The sequence below is a fragment of the Panthera onca genome, chromosome B1 (genome assembly GCF_046562875.1).
Source record: "Panthera onca isolate mPanOnc1 chromosome B1, mPanOnc1 haplotype 2, whole genome shotgun sequence".
Taxonomy (NCBI): Eukaryota; Metazoa; Chordata; class Mammalia; order Carnivora; family Felidae; genus Panthera; species Panthera onca.
Window position 1 is genome coordinate 207569459 of NC_138342.1, and position 25172 is coordinate 207594630.

The 25172-nt window shown below is 36.8% G+C and overlaps 1 protein-coding gene across 1 annotated transcript in view; it reads right to left on the bottom strand.

The window, feature by feature from the left end:
- LOC132676998 (ankyrin repeat domain-containing protein 26-like) overlaps window positions 1-25172 on the bottom strand; it is a gene marked incomplete at its 5' end in the record, with an annotated part of 89993 nt that overhangs the window by 36882 nt on the left and 27939 nt on the right. Inside the window, 9 exons of the mRNA XM_081795447.1 lie at window positions 877-970; window positions 1301-1371; window positions 5314-5436; window positions 7580-7741; window positions 7951-8128; window positions 9950-10163; window positions 19610-19745; window positions 20324-20357; window positions 22618-22788. Of these exons, the coding sequence (XP_081651573.1) occupies window positions 877-970; window positions 1301-1371; window positions 5314-5436; window positions 7580-7741; window positions 7951-8128; window positions 9950-10163; window positions 19610-19745; window positions 20324-20357; window positions 22618-22788 (1183 nt within the window). The remainder of the gene's footprint in view (window positions 1-876; window positions 971-1300; window positions 1372-5313; window positions 5437-7579; window positions 7742-7950; window positions 8129-9949; window positions 10164-19609; window positions 19746-20323; window positions 20358-22617; window positions 22789-25172) is intronic.

The following is a 25172-nucleotide window of genomic DNA, read 5'->3' on the forward strand; positions in this document are numbered from 1 at the left end:
CCCACTTAGGATTTACAGTGAGAATCCTACAAAGGAGGGTGAGAGTGCGAGGACATTAACTGTTCTGCTTGGAAAACAGTTGGGGTTTCACTACATATCAATAAATGAGAATCCTGAATGGCACATTAGTCTTTTCTGAGATTGAATTGTGAAATCTCTGAAAGTCTGACTAACTGAAGTGAATGGAAAAAAAAAATGAGTCTGAACTTGCAATGGTAGGAGCACTATGTTACTAGGTAAGGCCCTGACAGAGCAGCCATTTCTCCTTTTTCACTGGCATTTCTTTTCCTTTACAAAATCCAACAAGGAGAAAAGTCCATTCCTTTGAGAAGGACGTTTGCCTAATGATCTGCCGGTCATTGTTAATGAAGATAATAAATTGCAAACTTATTATTACAAATTACAACAAATCATCATTAAAATAACCCGTTCTCAAACTCTCACTGAAGGGATGAGATTACAAGAGAATGTCAGTATTCAAGATCAAATGACCACTCAAAGATTGGGGATGTTTGAATCACGCTGAAAAATATTAGCAGGGACTCACACATCTGTATGCCAACGTTCACAGCATCATTATTAACAGTAGCCAAAGGTGGACTAAAACAGATGCTCAATGTGGTATATATAAAATGTTGCTTTTTTTAGATTCTCACAATGTTTTTATGAAAATCTCACTACAAACATCATTACTTTATGAATTCAATCAACTTCATCTATATAGAAGAATTACATCACTAGTAGCAAGTAGGAACAATATCAACCAAACCTTTGCAGCAGTGAGATTTTCCATAGGATCCAAATCATTCTTATGTACTACTACTAGTGAAATACGGATTCCTTTTCAGTAGGACAGACATTAAGAGACCGACTTACCAAACTTGTCTTTATCACGTTGCTCTCAAGATCTTGAATCTGGGCCACTTGATGTTTGATGGTTGCTTCTTGCGTGGCATTTTTAACCTGTAGCCTAAAATGCAGATCTTAAGGTAATTATTCTCACACATAAATTTAAAACAACATCACATACTTTCTGAACAAATGAGGGTATTACAGAAATTCTTAAAATTTTGTCAAGAGGAAGATTTGGGAATTGTGCGATTTTTCTCATCGTGTTTTGTGGATAAGGTGCAAAATTGAGAGATAATATGCCACAATTCTGCATTTAAAAATAGCTCAAAGCTGGAATTTGTATCGAGCTTAACAATGATATACTGGCATAACTAGTACATTTCCCATACTACACTGTTCATTTGATTTATAAATAAACAAGTTATTTTCTAAGAGGTTTAAATTATACTTTTGCACATGATCTTTCATCTCCTCAGCATATCTTACGGCCTCTGCATGTCGTTCCTGTTCTTCTTGCAACTAAAATAGAGAAAAAATAATTTTAACCACTGAAAATCTAGTAGAACACTATCACCTGTTTCTTTAATTTTTTTTTTACTTGAGAGAGAAATAGAGAGAGAGAGAGAGAGAGAGAGAGAGAGAGAGAGAGAATGCAGAAGTGGGGAAAACAGACAGAGGGAGAGACAGAGAAAATGGTAAGCAGGCTGCAAGCTCAGGGCGAAGCCTGATGTGGGGCTCTGTCTCATGACTGGTCTCATGATGTGGGATTTGGGATCATGACCTGGGTGGAAATCAAGAGTCAGGACCTCATCCAACTAACCCGCCCAAGCGCCGCTGTAAGTAAAAATTTTTGGAGCCAGCCACTCTCTCCTCTACATGCTGATTGATGGCTACTTTGAGGTCATAACAAAAGCGTTCAGCTTCTACAACAGAGACTATGGCCTACAAAGATGAAATGTTTCAATACTCTTACAGAATAGTTTACCAACCTTACTCTCCTACAAAAACATAACATTGTTAATGTTTTTAAATTATATATGATCACATAAATGTACAAGTGTATCTATTGGTAAAATGGAGGAAATATAAGAATTTACCTCATGGTAAACATTTCTATTTTCATATTCCAAGCATCACATCAACTATGATTTTACATATTCACATAGGTGAATGACGTTGCTATTCTCATGATTATAAAACTGAACATGCTATTTTCAGTGACAACAAGATATTTAATGGAAGAATTTGAGAAATAATATCCTAGTAGGGGCCAGAATGCCTGGGTCTGATTTCCCAGTTCTGCTCATTATGAGCTGTATGACCTTGAGCACACTACCTAAAACTTCCATGTCTCAATCTCTGCATCTGTAAAATGAAGGTAATAATAGCACCTACTGGGGCACCTGACTGGCTCAGTCGGTTCAGTGTCTGGCTCTTGATTTCAGCTCAGGACATGATCACAGGGTCATGTAATTGAGCCCCACATCGAGCTCTGCATGGATAGTGAGGAGCCTGCTTGGGATTCTCTCTCTCTCTCTCTCTCTCTCTCTCTCTCTCTCTCTCTCTCCCTTTTTCTCTCTCTCCCTACATGCCCTTCCCCACATTCTCTCTGTCTCTCTGTCTCTCTCAAAACAAAGGACCTTAAAAAAGTGATCTCAAAATAAATAATAATAGTATCTACCCCACTGGGATATTGTGAAGATTAAATTAGGAAATAATAGATGAACAACTTAGAAGGGTACGTGGCACATAGTCAGCTCTAAGTGTCTGCATGTAGCATGATTACTGTTGCTGTAGTTTGTGTTCCAATACAATGTGATAGTTTAGGCAGGTGGCTTGCCAATACCAGTTTTCCCCTATACAAATTATACTGAAGTTATTCTTCATTCCACCGCAAGTGGTAGCAAATGGGGAGCATGAGGCCCAGAATCTCTCCTCAGTACTTCAAAAAACTTTGCCAATGCCACTAGCCAACAGTACTTTTTTCCACTTATAATCCTTTTAACTTACTTCCTCTCTATACCACTGAGTGGACAATGCTCACAGACTACGGTACAAATAGCACCTCTTTGACTCAGTAGTAGATCCTTTACATGACCATCAGAGGCAAGGGAAAGCCACTGACATGGAAATAAACGAGCCTTGTGAAACTAAAGTTCCTCCATCATTTCATGTCCATACTGTTTACGTTAGGCTGCTTTAGCATGTACTCTGATGAAGAGATTAAGGGTTTGTGGTAAAAGCATATCAGAAAAGCTGTCCCCAGATATTTGCATTGGTAAAGTGCTACAAATCTGTAAATCACAGTTCTGGCTGTGTAAGAAAGAAGGACAAATTTAGCGTGCTTTTTCATAGTGAGAGGGAAAAAAAAAACTAAACATTTGATTGAACATTTCTCCTCTATTTGATTAAGTGCTTTCATTAATAGTTTTACTTATATAAGTGTGTGTGTGTGTGTGTGTGTATAGAGATATACACACATTTTTTAACGTTTATTTTTTGATACAGAGCACGAGTCTGAGTGGCTCAGAACGTGAGGGACACAACGGATCCAATGCAGGCTCTGCTGACAGCAGAAAGCCCAATGCAGGGCTCCATCTCAAGAACATGGAGATCATGACCTGAGCCAAAGGCAGACTCTAATCGGACTGGAGCCAGCCAGGCACCCCTCAATTTAGTATTTCATTTCTTAGCATACATTTAGAATAAAAGCTTTGCTATACCAATGTTTTCAAGAAGAATTTATTGATACAGTATGAAGTAATTAATTTTATTGGAAAAACTGTTAAGTTAAAGTATTTTCAATTTATACAAGGATAAGTATCACCCGTGTCAAATATTACTATCCCTTAAATTTATACTTAGGAAGATGAAATTACCTGTCATGAAAAAAATAAAAACAATGTCAAATAAAGGACTAAATTGTTCTGCACAGGCTAGATGACAAGTGTCAAGAGAGTTAAAGCTAATGGGAGTTAGAACAGTCAGAGAAAATTCATTGGAAAGGAGACTGCGAGCCAAGTCTGAATAACATAGGTTTACTCAAGAGGAACAGAAACTAAAAAGACAGGACAGCATGAGTAACGGCTGAGAGATGGTAAAATCAACCCGATTAACTCAGAGGATAAAATCTGATGGCAGAGACATTAAAAACGGATATCCACACAAGAACTACGTAAATGTTCATAAGCAGCTGTATTAATAGGCAAGAAGTGGACACAACCCAAAGGTCCATCAACTGATGAATGAACAAGGGCCTTAGCCCACAATGGAGTACTGTTTGACAATAAAAAGAAATGAAGCACTGATATAAGCTGTAACCAACACAGATGAACCCAGAAAACATTAAGTAAAGCTAGCTAGTCCCAAGGGACCACACGTTGTGTGACTCCATTTATATGAAATATTCACAAGAGGCAACTCCATTGAGAGACCAAGTAGTAGACTGGTGGTTGCCTGAGGCTGGGGGCAACGGTAAGGGTTTCCTTTCAGGATGAGGAAAACATTCTACTTGATGGCAGTGATGGTTGCACGAGTGTACACAGAGACCGTGAACTGTGTGTGGCAAATGGGTGACTTTTATGGTATGTGTATTGTACCTCAAAATAGCTTTAAAAAAAACCCAATGGCAGGACACAGAGAATGTTCTTAATTCTCGCTTTTGGGCGTCCATACTACACATGATCAGAATATTTCCGTGCTTTGACAATATGTCTAAAAGGCAAAGAAAATGAAGGAAATGCCGAAGTTCAAGTGGTTTGTTAAGTGATCTTTCTGTACAAGTCATCCTGAAATCAATATACATTCTTCTCAAAAGTGAAGATGAAAACTAAGATAATTATCTGAATCATTCCATTAAACATTATCTTCTGATTTGATCCAGCTTGCCTCATCATGGTAATAGAGATATCATTAAAAAACATTGTTTAGTAGGGGACAAAAGTCTCTTGGGGCACCTGGGTGGCTACGTCAGTTAAGCGTCCAATTCTTGCTTTCAGCTCAGGTCATGATCTCACGGTTCATGAGACTGAGCCTCACATTGGCTCTACACTGACAGCATGGAGCCTGCTTGGGATTCTCTCTCTCTCCTCTGTCTGCCCCTCCCCTGTTAACATGCACGCTCACACTCTCTCTCACTTTCTCTCTCAAAATAAATAAATAAACTGTCAAAAAAATTTAAATTAAAGAAAGAACGAAAAAAGTCTCTCAATTTCTGTGAGGAAGGATACAAAAGCCTCAACTTTCCTAAAAGTAAGTATTATAAGAAAACAATGTATAACACAAATAGGAGAAGGAGAGGCAGAAGTTTATGAAATAAATGCATTGTAAAGATACTAAAATCATAATAAATTATAATGAAAATACCAAAGAAAGCGGTCCATGGAAATTGGTATCCTAAAACACTTTATATTATTTAACTAGCTATAAGTTAGCTGTTGACAGGTTACATTTACTACATACCTGACTTCTGATTTGACCTAATTTCTTCTTGAGATTCCGTGTTTCATCTTCCAGATGAAGATGTGACATAGACTGTTTCTTCAGAGTATCAGCCAGTTCTTGTTGAAGTTGTCTCACAACTACCTAACAAGACATTTCTGTTACTGATTTTCTAAATCATCTTATTATTAAATTATGTTAATAATAGACAACTCTCACATACGTACTTTGAGAAATATCAACACATACATCAATTCACCGTCTTTTTGTAACACATACACATTCCTGTTCACTGAATTCAGTTAAAGACACAAAAGGTGTTATCTGCCTGGCTACTTCTGATTGTTTATGGTGTCTCTTTCCAGTCTCAGCACGACAATTTTATCCTGCAACATGTGGTTTTTATGCAACCGATCTTGTGTTTTCTCATGATTATCAGAAAGCTAAGTAAAACCAAGCACATTTTCAGATAGCACTCAATAAAATGGCATTATCATGATTTTCTTTTAAATGAAAGCATAATCTATGTTTAAACAATGAAAAGGTTTCAGGGGGTGCCAGGGTGGTTCAGTTGGTTGAGTGTCTGACTCTTGATTTTGGCTCAGGGAATGATCTCACATTCTGTGGGTTTAAGCCCCGCATCAGGCTCTGTGCTGACAGTCAGGAGCCTGCTGAGGATTATCGCTCTCCCTCTCCCTCTCCCTGCCCCTCCCCTGCTTGCATTCTCTCTCTCTCTCTCTCTCTCTCTCTCTCTCTCTAATGAATAAAGAATCATAGGAAGGAAGGAAGGAAGGAAGGAAGGAAGGAAGGAAGGAAGATTACAGTAAGTGAATATCCAACTGGAAAAAAAATTAAGTTGGCTCCAAATCTCAAATTTTATACAAGCGTAAGTTCCAAAAAGTTCAGAACTTTAACTGTAGATAATGAAGGCATGAAAGTAAAAAAGAATTTGTGAGAAAAGTGTTCAGAATCTCAGAATTGGAAAAGCCTTTCTCTGATTTACAACAAACCAGAAGGCCTAAAATAAAAGATTAATAAACCTGACTACACTTAAAAATTGAGTTTACAGTAGATATCGAACACAACGACCCCACAGTAAAATCCTTAGCTCTGCATATACTCGGACAGATTAAATTTCCTAAAATTCTTCTTTCCTGAGAATATTTCATAGGTATCTACTTTGCTACCATTTCTATAGTCAGTTATAAGAATTATATCTATTGATAACTGAAAAATCTAGGCACTGTACTATAATAGAAACACTTCTACATACATCAATGAACTAATTTGGTTATCACAATTCTAGAATGGAGAGATTAAAATGGTGAGCTGTAGGACTCTCCCCAGGTCTTCTCACTCCACAAAAAGTGCTCTTGCACCAACCACTGCCACTTCTCTAGTGTAAATACACAAGTACGAAAGAAGTCTTGTATTTCAAAATACTGATAGGAAATAAGGTGAAATTTATACATCTCTTAGAATACCATGAGATTATTTACTGCTACAATAACTTGTATTTCCTCTTCATGTTGAAAACAGTAATAAATATAAAAGAGGGGAAATACACTCAACTATTTTATTAGGAATAAAATACCTATCAATAAATTATCATTAAGTATATACCACAGCATACCATTGTTATCAAAAGTTCCTTGTAATGAAATAGGATGCTTCTTGAAGTAAAACTGTTACTTTTCTCAAAAGTAGGAGACTTGATACCGAAAATATGATCAGTGAACTGGCTACACTTGCCCTCCTGTCCATTAGCGGAAGTGTTCAACTAACCTATTAATATATCAAGGCAGTGAAGTAACTGTTCAAAACCAAAACACATGTTGCTAGTAGCAATAGTTTTGAGATTAGGGAGAGCTCATCAATTCCTACAGAAAGTAATAAAAGCCTCTCCCTTGGATGAGGACATTATGAATGTCACTATTTTTTGCAGACAAATGCATTTAATCAAGACTATTATTTTATCCACTGAAGCAAAAATGCCACCATCCCCCATGACCCTCCTCAAAATATATGTGCTTTTAAAATCCTCTATAGTTTCCATGATGAACACAGTTCAGTTTCATATATACATACATATATATGTACACATATATATACACATACACACACACACACACACACACATATATATATATATATATACATATATATATATATATATATATATATATATACACATACACACACACGTAGAAAAAAGTAATAATAACTAAAAAATAGAATATATACAAATACATACACACATGTACTTCAAAATAACTAAAGAAGACACCTTAGAATTAGTTTTCTTATGAGCCATTTCTAGCTCCTTTTGCTTGCAAAAGTGATTGTTTAGACTTCCATCTTGTAAGACTCTGGCCTTCTGTTCTGGAGAAAGTTGCCACTGAGTGTCACTGCGCTCTTCTACAACCTGGAGACACATTTCATTATGATTCTGGTCTCATACCGTTAAAAAAAAAAAAAGGTCAAAAGCTGAAGTGGAGAACTTTAAAAAAATGTTCAAAAGAACATAATCCCATGTTTTAATTTATTTTAAACCTAAATAATATATCTTGAGTCAAAGGGATACTATAAAATATATATGTATAATATTACACTATGTAATATGGATGGAAATACAGTTTTTATCAAAAACTGATTTACCTGATTTTTTGTGGCCTTCAATTCCATGTTTAGCGTTCTAAGAGTGAGTTCAACTTGTTGTTTTGTTTCAACTTCTTTCTTATATTCGTCTTCTTTTCTTCTTAACTTTTCCCTAATATTTTCATATAACATATCAGCATTTCTTCTTTCTTCTTCTTCTTCTTGTTTTAAGGTACATCTGCAATTACATGTGCTTCTTTTAAAATTTGTTTTGTTAGACATAAAAAGTTCATTTTATGATCTGGTTCCACATAAGTTGGCTTATTATCCAAATGAAAAATTTCTATGTTCTCCAATTGTTTTCCTTGTACGGCTCATGTTTTTAATTTGTCACTTCAATCTCTTCCAAACCATATATACGGTTGAAAAGAAGCCAGGAGAAAGCATTATGCAACTTAGTTAGTTTTAGTCAGTAATAACTCTGGTAGATGTTGTAGGAAAGGAAGTTTGAAATTATTCAGGAAAGTTAGAGTTGAAAATTACCCCCTTTCCCACAGGTATAATTATTCCTCCATAGGACAGATAATTCAGTTTCTCATTAAAAAGAGAAGTTGCTGTTTATAAACAAGTTTATCAACTCACTGGAAATGAAATCTCCACTTGATGAAACCTTACAGGTACCTCCAAAAATGATGTGCAGTGAAAGAGAGCATCTGTGGATGTTGTTTACACAACATACATGTGCAGATTACTGTCATCCAAGACTACGCTGACTAGTCTAATATCTGTTGCCTATGCTTTTTGTTTCTTCTTCCACAACACTTGCAACTTACCTTGTTGATGCATACCTACTTTATGAATCACTTAAACATCCATTCTAGAACACAACAGGATACGTATTAATTAAGTAAACAATAAAGAGTAATATGACCTTTCAGCATACACTTTTGAATTAATTTTATCTACCTATGACAGAGATGTTGAAAAAACTTATCAGTAATCACTTTCTGTATTACTTTTTTTTAGTTTATTCGTTTTTGAGAGAGAAAGGGAGAGCCCATGCAAACAAAGGAGGGGCATAGAGAGAGAGAGGGAGGCAGAAAATCCAAAGTGGGCTTTGCACTGACAACACACAGCTCGATGTGGGGCTCAAACTCACGAACCCTGAGATCATGACCTGAGCCAAAGTCGGAAGCTTGACTGACTGAGCCACCCAGGCGCCCCCATTTTACTTTGTTTAAATTTTTTATTGAGAGAGAGATGACGCAAGTGAGCGAGGGCAGAGAGAGAGAAAGAGAGACAGAATCCCATGACGGGCAGACAGAGAGGGAGAGACAGTGAGAGAAGAGGAGCTCACCTGAAGCGGGGCTCGTGCTCACCCAAAGCCGGGCTCGAGCCCACCCAAAGCAAGGCTCAAACTCACGAGATCATCACCTGAGCCGAAGCCAGATGCTTAACCAACTGAGCCACCCAGGCACCCCCACCTTACCTTTTAAGCCCTGCATGTTAAGAAGCAAATGGAATCAATTTTGGGGAATTTTACTGTCTTGAGAAAAATGACCATTTTATACTCTGTTGGTAGGTACAGAAAGTAATATAAACTTTCCTGAGAACAATTTAAAAATATGGATCAAAGACCTTTTTTAAAATTTTTATACCTTATCCAGATAACATTATATTGAAGAATTGATTCCAAGTAAGTAACCAGACATGTAGAAACAGATTTCTATAAAAGACATTCCTGACAGCATTAATTAAAATACAGAAAGATGAAAAACAGGCAGAATTCAATCTCTTCAATAATGATGTTTCTTGGACTATGGTGGACTTTTATATGGCCATTAAAATTGTGATTTGGAATATACATTAAAGTATTAGAAGTATTCACTGTTAAGAACTTGCTGTGTTTTTTCCAAGAATCGCACACCTCACAACACTAAACAAGTATTCTTTCCAGGAAAATCCCATAAGGTAAGTCAGCAATTACAAAACTGCCTCTACACATCTGTAGTATAAAAGGAAAAAGTTGAAATATTTCCTTAAAGCCAAGATGCTATACCTCAAACTGCAGAATTCATGTTCCCATTCAACTTTTTGATGCTCTAACCGTGATATCATGTCTTTCGATTCTTGTAGCTCGTTTTGTAGTGCACTAACCATTTTTTCCATTTTTGTAATTTTTCCCATAAGAAGTTTACAGTGATTTTTGTTAAGTTTCCTTAATTTCTCATAGGAAACACGTATATCTTGGATTTTCAAGAAGCCAGCATAATCTGCATCAGAGAAGAAACAGAAATAAAATAGATGAGTACTTTTTGCATATACAGGCCTGTGCATCTTCATTTCACTCATTCAAACATTGAATAAATATATACCTTCATTGGAAGATGTTATACTCAGCTCTACGCATACAATAGAGAAGACTCCTGGCTCTCGATTAGCTTAAAGTCTAGTGAAGGAGAAAGACAACTCAAATGGTAATTCTAAATTCAGATAGTTCCTATTAGAAGACAGAGTTCTGTGATCATAACTTGATCTAGATTGGGCCCAAGGAAGATAGATGTCCCTGAGGAAGAGATAACTATACTGAGGAATGAAGGAGGAGCAGGAGGCAATTAAGCAAAGGAGGAAGACAAGCACTCTCGACAGTCTAGAGCATGTGCTGAAGTTCCACTGTAATCTGCTTCTGGACAAGATGGGGTAACACATACTGATTGATCTTCCTACCTGAAGCAAGCAAAAACAAAACAGACAAAATACAATTTTAACATGATTTTCAAGACACAGAACTTCAGAAAATGAAGGACAATAATCTCTGAAAACAAAACACGTTAGCCTAACACGTATGCCCAAACTCATTCCCTTGAGAGAGTTTTCAGGCTACGACACAGGAGACATAAATTATTTAAGTAGATTTCACCATACTCCTTGTGTCAAGGTGGCAAAACTGAGAGTGTGGTGAAGTCAAGACAGATAGAGACGACAGGTCAGCATCCAGGAGAGGAGAAAGCAGGACACAGAAAGAACCCTGGGCATCTGCACAGGGTCCCCTTTGGCTATTCAGCAGAGTAACAACCAGTGCATACATGGAAGGAAGTCATCAAGGGAAAAAAATCTGAAAAGAGTAGAAGAAACACTGCCTGGTGCTCCCACAGCACGAGGGACAGTGTCTATTCACATTAGCTAAGATAGAAAAACTCATAATTTGCCTTAGGCTGATCACCACTCTGGATTCAGCCAATAATTCGTAAGAGCAAGACTAAAGGATCCAATTGTTTGTAAGTAACTTAACTATATCTCCAAACAAAGCATGAAAAGATAACTAGAGGCATAGAAGCTATAGTTTTAAAAACCAAATAGCACTTACAGAGATGTAAATTATGTTAGCCATGAACAATACGATGGGTGGGAATAAACACATATTAGACATCACAAACAAAAGACTGAAGTTTAACATTGGAAACCTGGGAGAAAACTTCAACTGGGAAATATACAATTGCCCAAAGAGGCAGGGGAAAGGGACAGGAAAAAAATATGGCCCAAATCTTCCTAAATTTCATGAAAACTGTAATCCCACTGACCCAGGAAGGATCTGTCTAGGAAAGAAGAAATGGAAGTCAACTCTTGTAATTTGCCTAAACTATATACGATGTGGTATAACATTACTGGAAGGGAGACTGTGATGCTGAAGCCATAGACTATAAACCCTAAACCAACCACTAAAGCAGCAAAACTGAAAAGTTCTAGCTAGGAAGCCTAAATAAATAAGTGAATAAATGAATAAATGAATACGTGAATAAATAAATAAATGGATAAAACTGAATCATAAAAATTACTCGATTAAAAGAAAGCAGAAAAAGAAGAGAACGGGAACAAGGAGCAGATAAGACAAATGCAAATCAAACAGCATGATGACAGATTCAAATCAACTATCTCAAAAATCACAGTAAATGGCCCTTTGTAGCAACGTGGATGGAACTGGAGAGTGTGATGCTAAGTGAAATAAGCCATACAGAGAAAGACAGATACCATATGTTTTCACTCTTATGTGGATCCTGAGAAACTTAACAGAAACCCATGGGGGAGGGGAAGGAAAAAAGAAAAAAAGAGGTTAGAGTGGGAGAGAGCCAAAGCATAACAGACTCTTAAAAACTGAGAACAAACTGAGGCTTGATGGGGGTGGGAGGGAGGGGAGGGTGGGTGATGGGTATTGAGGAGGGCACCTTTTGGGATGAGCACTGGGTGTTGTATGGAAACTAATTTGACAATAAATTTCATATACTGAAAAAAAAATCACAGTAAATGAAAACGGTCTAAAAGCCTCAACTAAAACGCAGACTGTCAGAATGGATAAAAAAGGAAGACTCAACTATATGCCACCTATACAAAATGCACTTTAAATGTCAAGACAGAAATTTGTTCAAAAGATAGAAATATGATATGCCACACTAACACTTGACCAAAGAAGGCTGAGCTAGAGTGGCTATATGAATAGCAGACAAAACAGTTTCAAGCAAAAAAATCATTACCAGCAATAAACAACAGGTCATTATATAATCATAAAAGGGTCAATTAAGAGCAATCTTAAATGTTCATGTATCTGTTAATAGCTTCAAAGTACATGAAGTAAAAATTGATAGAACTGAAAATAGAAATAGGCAAATTCACAATTATAGTCTGATATTTCAATAGGCTCAACATCAGCAAGGGCATAGTAGACTCGGCCACCACTATTCTTCTCAAGGATCTATGGAACACTTACCAAAAAAGACTATGTTCTGGGTCAAAAATAAGCCTTAATAAAAGGAAGAAGTCAAGAGGCCTGATGTCATAATAGTGTGTTCCCTGACCACAAAATAATCAAATCAGAAAACAAGCACAAAAATATCTCTGGAAAATACTCAACTATTTGTGAACTACAGAACACTTCGAAATATCCCGAGTCAAAGAAGTAATGAAAAAAGAAAAAAAAAATAGAAAGGATTCTGAACTGAATGAAAATGAAAACATAGTAGAATTTGTAGTCCTACCCTAGTAGCACTCACATGAAGACTGATAGCACTGAATGTATACATTAAAAAAGAAGAGGGAAGTGCGGTGCTCCTTGCTGCCTTTGTGGCTCCTCCCCCAGCTTCCCGAGCGCCCCGCCCTGCCCCGCCCCACCCTGGCAGTGGCTGGAGAGCAGGTGTTTTGTTCACAGGCTCACAGCAGGCACTTGGCCTTGTGGGGGCGGGGTCCGCCACCTGCCGGGAATTGAAGGTGGGGGAGTAGCTGTAGGAGGCGAACCCCCTAGACTGAGGTGGGCATTGGCCGGGCCCCAGGCTCTGCTGGAACGGGAGCGGCGGCAGTGGCAGAGGCATGGCCTTCTGGAAGGGAAAGCCCAATGCCTGTGCACCTGTCTCTCCTCCCTTCATCTCCGCCCCTGCTATGAGTTGTGTGTTCTAGCTCCCCATCTTTTTCTCACTACCTACATCATCACCCTTCTTCCGACTTCGCTTCCCAGCTTCTTGCGACCGTTTCTCTCACTTAAGCCTCAGTTACTCAGGCTCCTTTCACCCTAGTCCTGCCGGAGACTTCATATGCCAGCAGTCTCTTTCCTGGGATGTCCCCATCCTTCCCCTCTCCCCACATCCTATTCTGGGCTGATGGCAGCCAGAAATCCTTCCTATTGCATTTACCGGCAGTTTCTACCTGGCCCTGAAGCTTGGCGCAGATCAAGTCCACCACACCCACGCTGAGAAGGACCCCTAGGAGAACCACTTGTCCCATGGTGGTATTGGACAATATGTTCTCGATTTTCCTCTGGTTGCTTATTTTAGTCTGAATATTTGTTACCTCCACCACTATACTTTACAAACGTATGTTTTGGTTGCATGACAAGGAGTTAGAAATGAGCCAGAGACCATTCGCAGGTAAGGAGAAGATTTAGACATTTAGTATTAAAGGAAGAAAGGAGAAACAGAATGTTAAGAAGGTTAGATTCCTCAAAGTATTTTGATATCCTTTGTGATCTGAGGAAGTGGAGATTACTGAGCCTACACAGATTGACATTTTGGGAGAAAATTTCATGATGCTTGATTCGCTCTTGGAGTAACGTGAACACAAGTTCTCAAACCTGCATATTCTCTCAGTTGGAACCAGCTGTATATCTGAATGTTCACTTTCATCAGAACTTGTATCAGAGAAAGAATGGGAGTCTGGTTCAATGAAAATGACTACGTCCGGGACCTGAAAAGGGTCATTCTGTTTCCTAATAGTGTATATGGCCATTTTAGTGGGCACAGATCAGGATGTTTACAGTTTACTTGGAGTATCCAGGACTGCAAGCAGTAGAGAGATAAGACAAGCTTTCACGAAGTTGGCATTGAAGCTATGTTGATAATGACCCAAAGCAATCTACACATTCAGTGCAATCCCAATCAACGTTGCACCGGCATTCTTCTCAGAGCTAGAACAAACAATCCTACAATTTGTATGTAACCACAAAAGATCCCAGATAACCAAAATAATGTTGAAAAAGAAAACCAAAGCTGGAGGCATCACAATCCCAGACGTTAGCCTCTACTACAAAGCTGCGATCATCAAGGGAGTATACTATTGGCACAAAAAGAGACACAAAGGCGAATGGAATAGAATAGAGAATCCAGAAATGGACCCACAAATGTATGGCCAACTAAACCTTGGCAAAGCAGGAAAGAGTATCCAATGGAAAAAAGATAGGCTCTTTAGCAAATGGTGCTGGGAGGGCTGGACAGCAACATGCAGAAGAATGAAACAGGACCAGTTTCTTACACCGTGCATAAACTCAAAATGGATGAAAGACCTCAATGTGAGAGAGGAAACCATCAAAACCCTAGAGAAGAACACAGGCCACAACCTCTTTGACCTTGGCTACAGCAAATTCTACTCAACACATCTCTGAAGGCAAGGGAAATAAAAGCAAAATTGGACTATTGGGACCTCATCAATGTAGAAAGCTTCTGCACTTCAAAGGAAACAATCCACAAAATTAAAAGGTACCAACGGAATGGGAGAAGATATCTGCACATGACATATCGGATAAAGGATTAGTATCCATACTCTAGAAAGAATTGGCCAAACTCAACACCCAAAAAACAAATAATCCAGGGAAGAAATGGGCAGAAGACATGAATAGACACTTTTCCAAAGAAGACATCCAGAAGGCCAACAGGCACATGAAAGGATGTTCAACGTCACTCATCATCAGGGAAATACAAATCAAAACCACATTGAGATACCACCTCACACTGGTCAGGGTAGATAAAATTAACAACACAGGAAACAACAGACATTGGTAAGGATGTGCAGAAATGGGAATTCTCTTGCACTGTCGGTGGGAATTCATGGGTGGTGCCACTGCTCCGGAAAACAGAGTGGAGGTTCCTCAAAAAGTTAAAAATAAAATTATCCAACAACCCAGAAATTGCACTACTAGGCGTATATCCAAGGGATACAGGAGTGCTGATTCATAGGGGCACATGTACCCCAACATTTATACTATCAACAATCACCAAATTATGGAAAGAACACAAATGTCCATCAACTGATTTATGGGAAAAGAAGATGTGGTTTATATATACAATGGATATTACTTGGTAATGAGAAAGAATGAAATCTTGCCATTTGCAACAACATGGATGGAACTGGAGGGTAGTATGTGAAGTGAAATAAGTCAGTCAGAGAAAAACAGATATCATATGTTTTCACTCATATGTGGATTTTGAGAAACTTAACAGAAGAACATGGGGGAATAGAAGGGGGAAAATAGTTTCAAACAGAGAGGGAAGCAAACCATAAGAAACTCTTAAATACAGAGAACAAACTGAAGGTTCATGGAGGGGTGGGGGAAAGGGGAGAATAGGTGATGGGCATTGAGGAGGGCACTTGTTGGGATGAGCACTGGGTGTGGTATGTAAGTAATGAATCATGGGAATATACTCCCAAAGCCAAGAGCACGATGTATACACTGTACGTTAGCTAACTTGACAATAAATTATATTTCATTAATTAATTAATTAAACTACAGCCATGTGTGTTTGTGTGTGGGGGATTTAACAATACGCTAAGGGATAATTTGTTATTACCAAATGGGTTTTATCCCAGAAATGCAGAGTTGGTTTAAGATTCAAAAAACGTATCTATCTCTGTACAGAAAATAAGTTCCTTGTCAAAATTCAACATCCATTCCAGATAAAAACTTTTGGCAATCCTGGAATACAAGGGAACTTCAATATGATTTAAAACAAAACAAAACAAAACAAGTCATGATAACTCTATAGCTAACATTATAAACAATGGTGAAAAACTGAATGCATTTCCTATAAGATCAGGAAGAAGACAGGAATGACATTCACTGACTTCTTCTGTTCAGCACTATACTAGCAGGTCTAGCCAATGCAATCAAACAAGATAAAGCAACAAAGGACATCCAGATAGAAAATGAAGTGAAACTGTCTCTACTAGCAAGGACATGGTCACAAAATAGAAGTTGGCAATCTCCAGCCTATGGGCCATGTTACTTGTTTTGGTAAATTAAATTTTATCAAAATACAGCCATGTCCATTAATTTATGCAGTATCTATTGGCTGCTCTTATAGTACAATGGAAAAGCTGATTAGTTGTGACAGGGAATGTATTGGCTACAAGTCTACAATATTTACCATTGTTAGTAAAATAGTAGTTAAAAATGAATTTTATGACCTTTGCTTATGTAGAAAATCTGACAGGATTAAGAAAAATGCTACTACAATTAATAAATGAATTTATTATGGCACATGGATGACTCAGTCGGTTGAGTGTCTGTCTCTTGATTTCAGCTCAGGCTATGATCCCAGAGTCATGGGATGGAGCCCTATGTCAGGCTTGCACTGAGCATGGGGACTGCTTAAGATTCTCTCTCTCTCTCTCTCTCTCTCTCTCTCTCTCTCTCTCTCTGCCCCTCTCCCCTGCTCATGTATTCTCTCTAATATTAAATATATCTATACATATAAATTTATCAAGGTTGGAGGATACAGAAGCATTACACAAAAATCAACTCTATTTCTATATATTAGCTATAAAGAATCAAAAATTAAAATTTCAGGGCATCTGGGTGGCTCAGCTGGTTAAGCACTGGGCTCAGGCTCAGGTCATGATCTCACCCTTGGTGATTTCAAGCCCCACGTCGGGCTCTGTACTGATAGCTTGGAGCCTGGAGCCTGCTTCAGATTCTGTCTACCTCTCTCTCCACCCCTCCCCAACTCATGCTCTGTCGCTCTCTCAAGAGTAAGCATTAAAAAAAAATTAAATTTAAGATGTATTATTTACAACTACACTTAAAATAAAAAAATAATCACAGTTAATATCATAAAAGACAGAAAGACCTATACATTAAACACTACAAAATATTACTGAGAAAATTTTAAAAGACCTATATCAAGGGAGAGATATATACTCTGTTCAGGGGTTAAAAGATTCAATAGAGTCAAGAAGCCAATTCTCCCCAAATAAATCTGTAGATTCAACATAATCTAAACTTAATTTCCAGAAGACCACCAGAGTTGTTTGTTTGTTTGTTTGTTTGTTTTAAGAAACAGACAAACTGATTCTAAAATTCACGTGGAAATGCAAAGGATCCAGAGTAGCGGAAGAACACCGAAAAGAACAGAGCAGGACGACAAACACTACCTGATTTCAAAAATCCTTGTAAACTGGCAGTGATTTAAACAGCATAATATTGGTACAAAGATGGACAAAGAGATCAATGAGACAGAATAGAGCCCATACATAAAGCCACACATATGTGGCCAACTGATTATGACAAAGGAACAATGGCATAAAGTGGAGAAAACACAGCCTTTTCAATAAATGGTGCTGGAACAACTAGATATCCATATGCAAAAGAATGAACTTGTATCCATACTCTGTATCACAAATAAAAAAGAATATAAAATCAGTCATAGATCTAAATGTAAGACCTAAAACTATATAACTTCTAAAAGAAAGCATGAGATAAAAGCTTTGTGACCTTGTGCTATGCAAATATTTCTTAGATATGAAAACCAAAAGCAAGAATCATACAAGAACAAATGAATGTGTAAACTGGACTTCACCAAAAAGAAAAACTGCTCTTTAAAAACACTGTTGAGACAAGGAAAAGTCACAGAGTGGGAGAAGAAAAACCTTGCAAAAAAAAGAGAGGTGAGAAAGGAACTGTACCTAGCTCTTTCCACCATCTTTCTGTGCCACCATCATGATGCTAGTGAATGTCGTGGCAGATGCTTCCCAAAGCATAACAATACTGAAAAGAGAAGCAAACGCCAGGTTCTTACTAGGCCATGCTCCAAAGACATTGTCCACTTTCTAACTGTGATGATGAAGCATGGTTACACTGGTGAATTTAAAATCATTGATGATCAAAAGAGTTGGGTAAATTGTTGTGAAACTCACAGGCAGGTTAAGCAAGCATGGAGTGACTGGCCCCAGAATTGATGGAAAATGCAAAGATCTAGAAAAATGGCAGAATAATCTGCTCAGTTTGGTTTCATTATACTGACCACCTCAGCTACAGTCATGGACCATGAAGAAGGAAGATGAAAACACACAGAAGGGGAAATCCTGGGATTCTTTTTCTAGGGATGTAATACATATGTGAAAATAAAATGCCTCAGTGGAAACAACAACAACAAAAAAAGAAAACAAAATAAGGAACTGTGTCTAGAATATACAAAGAATTCTGAAAACTCAACAAGTAAGAAAACAAACAAATTTTAAAACAACCAAAGATTTGGACAATTCAAAGAAGATACACAGATGGCAAACAAGCACATGAAAATATGCTCACCATCATCAGTTATTAGGGAAATGTATATTGAAACCATAATGAGATATATACTAAATATCCATCCGAATGGCTAGGATTTAAAAAGCTGACAATACTAAGTGTTCATGAATATGTATGTAGGAATTGGTGCTCTCACAGACTGCTGTTGGGAATGGAAAACCGTACAACTCCTTTAGAAAACAATTTGGCAGCTTCATAATAAGGGAATATGAAGAGACATGAGATTTTTAAGGGTGATGAATATGTTAGCTGTCTGGATTATGGTTATCGTTTCATACGTGTAAACATATGTCAAAACTATCAAATGACACACTTCATATATGAACTAAACTTCATATATGAACTAAAAATGTTGGAAACGAAAAGCTCTTTCACAGGAAGAAACGTCTAAAACAGTGGATAAGACACAGACGGAAAGAAGGATGTAAAACAATACAAGATGAAGCCAGAGGACTGTGGCCTCTAACCTAATAGCAATGAGAAGTACTAGCTAAGCTTTAAGCAAGGGGGTACCATGATGAAAGACATTTTTTTAAAACATATACTAATTATGGTTGCAGTGTAGACCAAGGTCTTGGGAGGTAGAACGGCAGGGAAAACAATCCTGAAGTTATTTCAGTCATCTAGGAGAAAAATAATGACCTGAACTGGGTGAAGGCACAGAAGAGAAGCAGAGTTAACAAACACATTAGATGTGCCATTCCCTCTAAGAAAGGTACAGTAGAAATGATGACTCTTTGGCTGAGAGGATACAATAGTTCTGCTTTTATTTTAATATAAAACATATTTCTGAGATGAGCAGCTCTATAATACAGCAGTGTTCTATGGTACAGTAGTAGGCAAGGTGTGCACATATTACTACAGCAATATACGTACCTTTACAATCCATGCCAAGTTGTTCAATCAGCAACATGAAATTCTTAGAGTAAGGCAACTCACAATGCTCTGAAGCTGCTTCAGATGACTGAATGAAGTCGACAAGATCATCCATAGAAGTAATTTGCTTTTTGACCTACCAATGAATAATACCATTTCAAAATGTCCCCCAAATATTTATAAAATATACTAGGTGTAGAGAAGTGGTAAATAGCCGTCTTTTTATAAAAGCAAAAACAGGGGCACCTGACTGGCTCAATCGGTTGAGCATCCGACTCCATTTTGGCTCAGGTCATGACCTCAGGGTTCCTGAGTTTGAGTCCCACGTTGACCTCCACAATGACAGCATGGAGCCTGCTTGGGATTCTCTCTCCCCCTCTCCCTCGGCCCCTCCCCTACTTGTGCGTGCTCTCTCTCAAAATACATTTTAAAAATAAGTGAATGAACATTTAAAAGCGAAACCATAGAGACTTTTTAAAAGAACGGATTTTTATCAAAAAGACACTGTTATCCATAGCTAGTATTTCTAAATAACTTTTTCACAGCAAATGTCTCTACAACAAAGGAAGATTTTCTATTTTTTCACTACATCTTTCATAAAGTAATTTTTGCCACTGAACAATATTCCTAACAAATATGTATCAAAATAATATAATAAAATAAAAATAAAATAAATAATAAATAAAATAAAATTACATTGTCTCTTTTGCTTACCTTGTTCTTTTTCTTAGAAATTTTCTTTGCAGGTCTGAAAAAAAACAATTCTTTTCAGGCAAATATTAAATACTTAAAATACAAAGCGTATCTAAACCTATTGTTTCTGATATAAAATCTCTGCATTTGAATCTAATTTTCTACAAAGGGGATTAAACAACAGAGTAACATTAAACAACATCGAAAACATACTACTGCTAATATTAACAAAGGATTAGGTGTATCCAGTTCTAGTATATGTGCTGCTGAAGCAAGCACAACAAAGTACTAAAGTTAGGTAAAAACTAACAAAAGCAAAGTAAAATCCTACTGCTACTTGCATTATTTGATAGGAATGATACCATTGTTTGTGTTGTTGTCATTTTACTAAAAATAAGCTTTTACTGGCACTAAAACCTACTTGGAAAGTGCAAGTTAAGTCCCTATATGAAAGAACCCCTTTTTAACAATCATGATATTAACGTGTTGAAGACTCACTATGCAACTACTCTCTAGGCATTACTATGAGCACTTTACATGTCTTCAAGGTATTTGAAGCCCCACAACAATCCTATGAAGTAGGTTATTATATTAGGTATTTTACACAGGAAGAAAATGAGGCACAGAAAGTCGAAGTGACTTTCCCAAGAAGCCCTAGTCGCTGGCCAAGAACAGACCCTGAATTCAAACCCAGGAATGTGCCTTCAAAGCATGTGTTTTATACTATGTGGTTAAAGTAATACTCCAGTGTTTCTAACTAATATGACAGCAAATGAATCTATATTATGATTCGATTTCTAGCTATAGTGATACATAACAATTTCTGAATCTTACACATTTTTTAAGAGACTTTATACTTGGCAAGATGGGAAATCTACTTTCAATAAACTAAAGATTTGCTTCTTCTAGAGAAGTTCCTCTAGTTCATTCTAGAGAAGAATGAACAGGCATTCATTCATTCATTCATTCCACTGTTTAATTCCACATTTAACACATACTTATTGAGCATACAATCTGTGTCAACGGCACTGTTGGTACAGGAAGCATGGTTTTGGTAATTTAGAGCTCTCTAGTCCAAAAGGAATAATCTGTTATGGATTACTAGTTTCTTTTCCAATTGTAAATAAATAAAATCTTCCCCTTTCCCCAGAACCTAAATAATATTAATTTAATAGAACCAGATACTTTAAAGTCCCTAACACAATCATAGCTATTTGTGATACTATCAAAGGCACTGGATATCTAAAATCATCAAGGAAGGATTAGTTTTATTCAGAATGGCCTCAGTGTTTGCATACATTTATGATAAGTGTGTGTGTGTGTATACAAATATATACATATAGAACTTATACACATATACTTATATATACATATATAAGAAATTATACATATAATTTGTATATTATGCATATGCATATACATATAAATATAATATGTATATTATACATATAATATACATATAATAAATATACATATACATACATATAGGAAATTATACAGCCACATATATATAAATATATATAAATATATAATTAATTAATTAATTAATTAAATTATTAAATTAAATTGATTTACTTATTTTAAATTATTTAATTATTTTATTAAATTATTTAATTTAATAAATTAAATAATTTAATTTAATATATTTTATATATACATATATACAAATATATATTTATATATATGTGTATATATATATATATATATATATATATATATATATATATACTTGCATACATACATATATATTTTTAAATCTGCACATTCAATTGTATGAGAATACCCCATTGTGGAACCAATTCAGAATAAACCAACTTCTTGCACAAAATCACATGAATAAGAGTAATAAAGACAATTACTATAATTTTTAAAAGATAATGTAATACAATCAACAAACTTCCTAATGTTTGCAAACGCAAACAAAATTAAATTAACTAACCATGTCTATATCTATTGATCATTTCCAACAGAATACATTCTCTAAAAGCTCCCATCTTAAAATAAAAAGAGAAAGAAAATGCCTTTGCAATTCACATTCTTTTTCAGTTATCATCCATTTCTCTATTACCTTTCCCTATTAAAATGCTGTAAGGAGTTGTTTACACTTACTCATCTTCCATGCTTCCATGGTGACTACTGAAACTGCTCCTTGACAAAGTCACTTACCCTCATCACAACTTTTCAAGCAGTGTGTTTGATATGTTGAGTATTTCTTGCTTTAGCTTGGACCTACCTACACTAAAGCATTTTATTTCCACAAAAGGTAATCACTGCTAAAATTCCTTCACAGGCACGTAGGAATTTATAGATTTTACCTGTTTTCATGCTGATCCTTTTCACTGAAATGGCTGCCATCATTCTTTTGTAGTGGACCACCAGTTAGGGAATCTGCCTTCTGCAACACTGGTGTGATCACAAATCCTTTTGATGTCCCTTTTTCATTTTCACCTTTCTTTAACTTCTTCATATGTAAACCAGGTTCCCTCCTTAAAAAAAAAACAAAGCCATTAAAAAGCCATAAAAAAGCCAATGTTTTCTAATAATTTTACTGATAAAGAATAAAAAGACCATTTTCATCAAGTTCTGAATTTTACCCATCTGACTTAATTTGATTAATTCAGAGAACAGTGCTGAAGTACCAACCATACACAAGGAAATACTCATCTGTTGCTTCAAACACAGATAAATATACAATTAGAATACAATGCGATTTGTAAGAATTGACATGTGAAAAGCTGTAAGTGAGGACAGAAAGGCTTTACTGAAGAGGGAAAATAAACAGCAGAGGTCACCAGGGAAAAAACAGGAGAAAACAATTTTCTTAGAGATTAGAATGTGAGCACAAAGATTACACAGATGTCATCTAGGTGCCTTGAAAGGAAAAAGTATAAGCTTTTAGAAACTTGGAAAAAAAACCATAAAATACATGGAAGCAAGTAGTAAGAGATAAGTCAGGAAAGATTCTGAAGAACCTTGAAGGTTACACTAAAAAGTTAGAGTTCATTGCCTAAAGGCAGTGACTCTTAGACATGGGAGTAATAACTAGATTTGTGCTCTATTTTTGGCTTTGCTTTTAAATATAAGAATGCTTAATTTCAACAAAGTTTTAAAGTAGCATGAGGTCCATATAACATGAAAGAAGAAATCAGGGAAATATCTTAGGGGAAAAACTACTTTTAAAATACCCATATGTCAGAGCGATATCAGTATGATAGCTGAACAAGATGTACCTTGTTGCGTCTCCCCACCTACAACAAACTGGCATCTTATCCACCCACGGGCAAAACTGCCTTTGCAGGAGCTGTGGGAATCTAGCACCATATTCCAAGGGACCAAGGAAAAGTCTTGCCTACCTGTGCATCAGGTAACAGGCAGACATACTACAGTCTAATCTGTGGACCTAGCAATAGCCCATAAAGTGCCTCCAGCCCCTCCCTCTCAGCCGCATCTGGGAGTCCCTCCCTAGAAAACACTCTCTAAGATAATCACCCGTGGATGAGAGAGCCTTTTTGGAAAACCAGGTGTCCTGCAGAGAATTTCCAGCATCCCACTGGAGCAAAAAAATCAGGTTTGGACACACTGAAGAGGTAGTCATTAAAGACTGGAGGAGGTGACTGCTACTTCAAATGCAAAGACAGCAATGCAAAACTGCAAATAATATAAAATATCAAGGAAATATTATACCATCAAAGGATCACAATCATATTCCAGTAATCAATCGGAAACACAGGGAGATCTGTAATTTATTCAAAAGAGAATTCAAAAATAGCAGTTTTAAGGAAACTCAGTGAGTTACAAGAAAAACACAAAAGCCAATTCAATAAAATCAGAATAACACTCTATGAATAAAATGAGAAGCTTAACAAAGAGCTGGAAATAGTAAAAGCTAACTAAACAAAAATCCTGGAGCTGAAGAGTATAATGAAGGAGATGAAAAAAGCAAGAGTGATCACTTACAGGAAATGGATCAAGCAAAAAAAAATGTGAATTGAAAGACAGGAACTATCAAATTATCCAGTCAGCAGAGAACAAAGTCAAAAGAATGAAAAAGAGTGAGAAAAGACTATGTGACTACAAGTGAACCCTCATAAGGCTATTAGCAATGTCTCAGCAGAAACCTTCCATGCCAGGAGGCAGTGGGATTACATATTCAAAGTGCTAAGAGAAAAAAGACTACCAATCAAGAATACTTTACTTAGCAAAATTATCCTTCAGAAATCAAATCGAATAAATACATTTGATACACCGCATTAACAGGATAAAAAAATCATATCATCATCCCAGCATGGGAGAAAAAAGCATTTGACAAAATTCAACATCTTTTCAAGATAAAAACTCTCAACAATGTGGGTACTGAATTATCACACCTGGACATAATGAAGCCCAATATGATAAGCCCATAGCCAACATCATATGCAGTGGTAAAAAACGGAAAGCTTTTACTCTAAGTTCAAGAACAAGGCAAAGTTGCCCACTTGACCACTCCTATTCAACAGGATAGAGGAAGTCCTAGCCAAAGCAGTCAGGCAAGAAAAGGAAATAAAAGGCATCCAAATCAGAAAAGAAGAAGTAAAACTGTCTTTGTTTACAGATGATATGTTCTTATATATAGAAAATCCTGAAGATACCACCAAAAAGCTGTTCCATGGATGAAGGATACCAAATCAACATAAAGATGCAGGGGTGCCCGGGTGGCTCAGTCAGTTAAGCTTCTGACTTCGGCTAAGTTCATGATCTCATGGTTTATGGTTCAAGCCCTCTATTGGGCTCTGTGCTGCCAGTTCGAAGCCTGGAGCCTGCTTTGGATTCTCTCTCTCTCTCTCTCTCCCTCTCTCTCTCTCTCTCTTTCTCTCTCTCTCCCCCTCCCCTG